Here is a 7,208-nt window from a genome sequence, read left to right on the forward strand (position 1 = left end):
AGGATTTATCGTCATGTTCCTCCAATCACTCCCTAGTGATCTGAGCTTGATGACATGGAACGTTGTTCTCTTGAAAGATGGCACTGTGATCAGGAAAGACTTCCGGAAGATAAGGGTGCAAATGGTCAGGCAACAGGTTTCTGTAGCGTTCACTATTCAGGGATTGTAATATGTTGACCAATAGTCCCAGGCCATGCCAGGAAAACACTCTCCAGACCATGACACTGATACCACTGGCCTGTTGAAACTCAATGGGATATGGTTTCACGCTGTTTATGCCAGATGCGGACCTGGCTATCTGTATGGTTGAGCAGGAAATCAGACTGGTGACTCCAGGTGACCTACTGCTCTCTTTCCAAGGCTCATGTCAGGTGTTGTTGGCAATCACTCAGGATCATTGAGACACCCTTATTGGCAAGGTACACCATGTGGTCATTGAGGAAATTTGTCTAACTTACCTGCTCTTGTACTGCTAGATCAGCTGGAGCACTGTATCATGTCATTGCTGAGATATCAGACATGCCACCCAATGCTTACATATAGGATCAACAACACATAGCCTGTTATTGTGTGATTTTCTGTCGGTACACTCTTAATACCATGGCTTGGCAACAGCCAATACGTGTGACTGTTTCAGGAATACTAGTACCACAACACCAGACAAAACAATTTGCTCACATTCAAAGTCACTCAAGTCACCATGTTTACCCATGACTTTCAAATGGTCAGCACATTATCTAAGAAGAGATTGTAATGTGGCCATCACATGGTACTGTGTTACTGATCCCAAGATATCACGCACCAGCTGTTTCTAATGTGATTGTTCAGTGAATATACACGTTGTCATAAAAATCAGGAACCAGGTTGTCTTCAGCAACAAATCAAGGCTTAGTTTTGGCACTGCCAACAGCCATGTTTTTGCCTGGAGACCTAAAGATAAGCGCCTCAATCCTGCCTTAGCTGTGGCGCTGCACACTGCCCCCACTGCTAGTGTGATGGTCTGGAGGGGGCCATCGCATACAGCACAATGACAGCTCAGCAATATGTTCAGGACATCCAAGCTAGCCTGACCCAACAGGCTACTAAAGCCCTCATTGCCTGCCCGTATCACATCAGGAGTCCAGGCTGGAGGAGGTACAACAGAGTACTAGAGCCCCCATGCCCACCCATCTCAATTCTTGTATCCAAGCTAGAGGCGGTACAACAGAGTACTAGAGCCCCCATGCCCACCCGTCTCAATTCTTGTATCCAAGCTAGAGGCGGTACAACAGAGTACTAGAAACCCCATGCCCACCCGTATCACATCTGGCGTACAGCAGGGTATTAGAGCCTCCCTTTAAATGTTCAATTCTTATATCAATGTTACAATCACACATAGAAAGTTTCATTTGATTCCAACAACACTTCTAGGGGAGTTTTTTTTTAAACAATCAGTATACATTATATTAGATATAAATACAAAATATAAAAAATAATTAATTTCAGTTGCTAATTTCATTAAATAAAATAAAAGTTTTGGGTAAAAGGGAATTAGATTTTTCATTTTCATAGGGAAGGTTAATGTTTTTTCATAATTTGTGGTGATCTTTAGTCTAAAACGTGTCATTACTACTATTTATTTTAAATAACCATTATTCCCAGGGTGCTGTACATATGATAACATGGGTTTAATTACATTACATATGAAAACCAACAAGAACAATAATCATGAACTTAATGAGTTTTAAACAGATACTTTCTGAAAAGGTGGGTTTTCTGGTTCCTTTTGACATTTTCCAAGATGGTGGAGAGTCTGATATGTTGGAGTAGTGAGTTCCAGAATATGGGCGACACACAAGAGAAATCTTGGAAACGATTGTGTGAGTAACAGTGTAGACAGCAGAGGAAGAGGTCTTGTAAGAACCGGAGAATACATGTGTTGAGGTGTCAGGGATATTGGGTCAGAGATGTATAGAGTGGACAGAGTCTGAACAACCTTGTATGTCATTGATAATATTTTGAACTGGCTTCTCTGGGCAATGGGTACTCAGTGAATGGATTGGCAGAGGGAAGAGGCAGGGGAGTAACGGGGAAAAGGTGGATTGTTGGGCAGCAGAGTTGAAGTTGTATGGGAGGAGCACAACATTGCTGAATGAAAAGCCAGAGAAGGATATTTCCGTCTCACTGGGAGATAATGAGACTGTGCACTAGCATTTTAGTTGACTCTGGGTTGAGGAGATGTTTTTAAGATGGAGGCAGTAGGAGGTGCTAAGGGCTTGTACAGTATGTATGGTTTGAAGCACAGGGAAGAATCAAATGTTACATTAAGACAGCGGACTTGTGGGAGTCGGAAAAGTATGCAGCCATTGATTGATGGGTCTGATGAAGGGGTTGGGTGAGATGGGGGAAAGATTAATTCAATTTTCTCCATGTTGAGCTTTATAAATCAGGAAGGAAGATATAACTGACATTCTGGATAACAGGGAGGTAACATCTGGGCCAGGCTTGGGTATCATCGATATACAGGTGGTACTGAAAGCTATGGAATTGTAAGAGCTGTCCTAGACAAAAGGTGGAGAGAAGAGTAGGGGGCTCAGGACAGAGTCTTGAGGAACACCAACAGAGGGAGGGTGAGAGGCGGAAGTCATGTGCGAGTGGAAGACACTAAATGTTCAGTCAGTGAGGTAGTAGGAGATCCAGTAGAGGGCCAGGTTTCTGATGTCAAGGGAGGAGAGAGATAAGAGGCGTGAGTGGTTGACTGTATCAAAGGAAGAGGACAGGTCTCGGAGGAGGAGCACAAAATAGTTTTTTGAGGCTTTTACAGTTAGCAAATAATTACCAGTGAGTCGTTTGTCACTTTGGTTTAAAAAAGAAAGTTAATTTCTAATACTAATTTTCAGTACGACTTTCCCAGTTTAATGTCTTGTCTTTGTTTTTTATAGGCATCTGCTGTAGAGCAGCATCAGGTCAAATAATGATTCAGTCCAGATGTCACTCCTAACTTTTTGGTAAGCTTGTTTATTTAAATATTCTAAAGGTGTGGCTATACGAGGCGTAAATGTTGCAGGTTTTTCACAGCGAAATTGTATATGCAAAGTCTGCAATGTTTACAGTAGCAGTAAAGCGAAAGAGATTTTAACTAGAATTGAGCGAGCATGCTCGTTTAAGGCTGATGCTCAAGCGAGCATCGGTCTTTTCGAGTAATTGATTACTCGTCCGAGCACCATGCGGGGGGCGTCAGGGGGGAGAGTGAGAGAGATCTCCCCCCCCCCCCCCGCCGCCGAAAAGAACAATGCTCGCTTGAGCATCAGCCTTAAACGAGCATGGTCGCTCATCTCTAATTTTAACAAATCTCATCCATATGCCACTGAATCTGCAGCAAAATTGACCTTTAGTTCGGATTTTAAATCTGCAGTATGTCAATTGCTTGCTGAAGAAATTCGCCCTTTTAATGCGCAGAGTGAATTCCATTGCAATCTGACACAAAATCCTAATGCCCCATACATGTTTTGAGAGGTTTGTTGTGGACTTTCCCCTGCAGAAATTCCACTCCATGACGCCTTTCCCTAAAAGATTAGGAGAATAGTAAAAGTATACGTAATGTTTTGTGAATAGTCCACAAACAAAAAACCTAAGGCATTACTACACTGCAAAGAGCAGATTCACCTCTACTCAGGGTGGGACTGGCCCATCAATTAGCTTGGGCTCTGATGCAATAGTTTGCCCCAAAGTTACCACAGAAGGCAACCACATTTGGAGGTGGTATAAGAGCCAATTCCTTAAAACTAGGGTCTATTTCTTGTGGGTTGGTTCATAATTTATTTGACCTTATTACTAAACAATTAAAAGTGGACTGCATAAATGGATGGAGGGGCCTCAGAACCATTTCGTCTGGTGGTCCAAAGGAACTCCAGTCCACTGCTGACCTCACATTATATGAAACTGTAGTCAATAGCTTAACCGCAGGTCTTGTCTGAGATGTGCTAGAAGAAAAAAGTAACATTTCTGAACTCTCTGAATGCATACAGAAGAATTCTTTCTATATATGTAAATCTTTTGATGGAATGAGTCTGAGCAGGCTTAAAAGAAAGGAGGATATTAAAGGGAACCTGTCATCAACTATAAGCATCATAAACTAACTTATGATGCTTATAGTTTAGATGGTAGGGAGTCCGAGGAGCTGTGTCTCATACTCACCCAGTCCCCCATTGCTGCGCTGTCCCTTGGTAAAGTCAGCGCACACACAGCAGTTTAACTCTTTTCAGAAGGCTGTCCCATTTATTTCTATGGGAGATGTCCGCGCACAGCCTTCTGATAAGGGTCAAGCTTCTGTGCGCACGCTAATTTTGCCGGGGAACACCACAGGAACGGGGAGCCGGATGAGTGTGAAACACAGCTCCTCGGCTCCCCATCATGTGAACTTTAAGCACTATAACTTAGTTTGTGGTTCTCATAGTTGATGACAAGCTCCATTTAAAGAAGGGATTGCTGGGATATTGTATTTTTGTCTGTATTTAGCGTTTCTTGAATCAACTTTGTTTTGTTGTAAGCTGAATGATCACGTATAGATTCATTAACGGCTTTGTTTGTGCTTCACAGGTGTGTCCTTAGGAACACCCCTGCATAAGAAAATGGAGGATTACCTACATTTCTTTACCTTAAACCTGACTGGATATCTGGGCCCCAATTGGGAAGGGGAAGCCTCTTGTGTAGACTCTGTTGGCAATGTAACCTTCTTGGTTGTAGCCTACAGCGCCCTCATAGCAGTGGGACTCATTGGAAACTCTTGCCTGGTCTTTGTTATTGCCCGCCAACGGGAGATGCGGAATGTAACCAACATTTTTATAGCCAATCTTTCCTGTTCTGATATTCTTATGGCTTTGGTGTGTGTTCCCGTCACAGTAATCTATACTCTGATGAACCGCTGGATTCTGGGCGAGGCACTCTGCAAAGTGACACCCTTTGTGCAATGTATCTCTGTCACTGTCTCTGTTCTCTCACTAGTCCTCATTGCTTTAGAACGGCATCAGCTCATAATACATCCCACTGGTTGGAAGCCCTTGCCATGGCACGCCTACCTTGCTGTGGCAGTAACGTGGGTCGTGTCATGCTTCATCTCCTTACCATTTCTTTCCTTTAGCATCCTAACCAATCGACCATTCCAGAACCTCACATTACCTTTTGACCCTTACATTGACCACTTTGTGTGCATTGATAATTGGCCATCTGAACAACACCGACTGGCATATACCACCTGCCTCCTGCTCTTCCAGTACTGCTTACCCTTGCTTCTTATTCTTTTGTGTTACCTCCGTATATTTCTACGCTTACGGAGAAGAAGGGATGTAGTCGAGAGAGCAGGAGGGGGAGACTCAGGAGGACGGAAGGGAGGTCATCGCAGGGTTAACATCATGTTGCTTTCCATTGTGGTAGCCTTTGGTCTTTGTTGGCTACCTCTCACTGTTTTTAATGCCCTCTTTGACTGGGACCATAAGCGTATTTCTGCTTGTTATCACGATCTCATATTCTCTCTCTGCCACCTGTCCGCCATGGCGTCTACGTGTGTCAACCCTGTCATGTATGGTTTCTTGAACAGCAACTTCCAAAAAGAAGTAAAGAACTTGTTACTCCGTTGCCGGTGTGCAGGGAGTCCGGACAAATATGAGAGTTTTCCGCTCTCCACGGTCAGCACTGAAGTGTCCAAAGCTTCCCTGCAAAGCATCACCAATGGGAACAATGTATAAAGCCAGGTGTTGGTATTCAGGTCTATACAACTTGGGTGGAGTTTTAACCCATGTGGTAAATTGGTACCCACGTTATTAAAGCGGGCTGTAAGCCAAAATGCTGCTTCTACAGAGCTATATCTCACTCCATGCCAATGTCACCAGCCATTAGGTTCTGCTACTTGCTGCAAGTTTGCAGGCACATGTGCTGTTTAAGTGGCCTCAAAGACTTTAAAAATATATATATATTTTATTTCACTCTTTATCTTTCAGCTCAGCAATGAAAAGCATGCACATTCAGAGTTGTGTTATATTCTTCTTACTGTCTTTTTTGAGGACATTGCTGTCAAATTATAGAATGGGAATTAATTATTGTGATAATGTGTTTTTTTTTCATTTTGCTACTACTCAGTTTTTAAAAGCTATGTTTTTGATGATCTACTCAAAAGGGTTGTCCCACTTTTAGGTGAAGTAGGCAAGCAGCTACATACATTGGCCCAGAGTCGTATTGCAGGCTGAGTCCCATTCACTTCAATAGGACTCAGCCTGCAGTACCAACCCGGACCACTGCACAATATATGGAGCTGTCTGCTTCCTGCAGCAAAACAAATAGTAGTGAGACAACCCTTTTTAGGTGTAACTCATCCAGGATTATTGCTTGGAAGGACATAGTAGTCCTTAAGCATTCATGAGGTTTCAAAGGATTTGTCTGATTTACATATCCCACTTTCAGATATTCCACTATGGCAGTGTTTCGCAACTTTTTTCATCTCTCTCTCTTTCTCCATTTTTCTGATTTATCCCTCTTTCGCTCTGTCTTTCGTTCTCTCTCTTTCTTTCTTATGATTTCTTCTCTCTTTCTCCTGTCCACGTCCTCTCACAGAACACCAGAGTGCCACGGCATCCTGATTGGGAATCACTGCATTAGGGAATTGTGAGTTAGTAGAGTGGATCCCTAGACCTCCATCAATTAGCCGAACAAGAGAGTAGTTATAAAAAGCATCTCTCAGCGGGAAGGACCTAGCACATTCATGCATTATATAGACAGTCCATTGATTTAATCGGGTACTATGTAATATCTCATTCCCCTTGGGATATGCTGGAGGGGAATTAAACACTTTACCAGGTTGCCCTACAGATCTTAGCTAGTTGTTGCAGTTGCAGCAGTTGGACACTATGGTCAGCTTATTTTTTGAAGACCCTGTAAAAAAAAGGGGGATTGTAAAGCATAGACAACGCCTTTAAATTGACTGTCCAGTTAGAAGCTCAAAAATGATATGTAAGTCAGTATCTAGAGGCTATGGTCACCTACTACTTATTTTCTCAGCTTGCTCCTTGGCTGCATTTTAGCTCAGTTCCATCAAGGCAGAGCTATGGTCTGTGACTACACGTTATCTACAGCAGTGTTCCCCAACTCCAGTCCTCACAGACCCCAACAGGTCATGTTTTGAGGATTTCCTCAGTGTTACACAGGTGATGTAATTATTGTCAGTGCCTCAGACATTG

General features: G+C 43.0%; 1 protein-coding gene across 1 annotated transcript; it reads left to right on the top strand.

Annotated features, from left to right (window-relative positions):
• Window positions 1-2,948: 2,948 nt before the first annotated feature.
• On the top strand, window positions 2,949-5,798 carry LOC136610812 (neuropeptide Y receptor type 1-like). The gene is made up of 2 exons (XM_066590009.1): window positions 2,949-2,987; window positions 4,579-5,798. Exon 2 carries the CDS (start codon window positions 4,611-4,613, stop codon window positions 5,721-5,723), a length of 1,113 nt encoding a protein of 370 aa, XP_066446106.1. The 5' UTR covers window positions 2,949-2,987; window positions 4,579-4,610; the 3' UTR covers window positions 5,724-5,798.
• Window positions 5,799-7,208: the final 1,410 nt, after the last annotated feature.

This window comes from Eleutherodactylus coqui, chromosome 2, assembly GCF_035609145.1.
Source record: "Eleutherodactylus coqui strain aEleCoq1 chromosome 2, aEleCoq1.hap1, whole genome shotgun sequence".
NCBI lineage: Eukaryota > Metazoa > Chordata > Amphibia > Anura > Eleutherodactylidae > Eleutherodactylus > Eleutherodactylus coqui.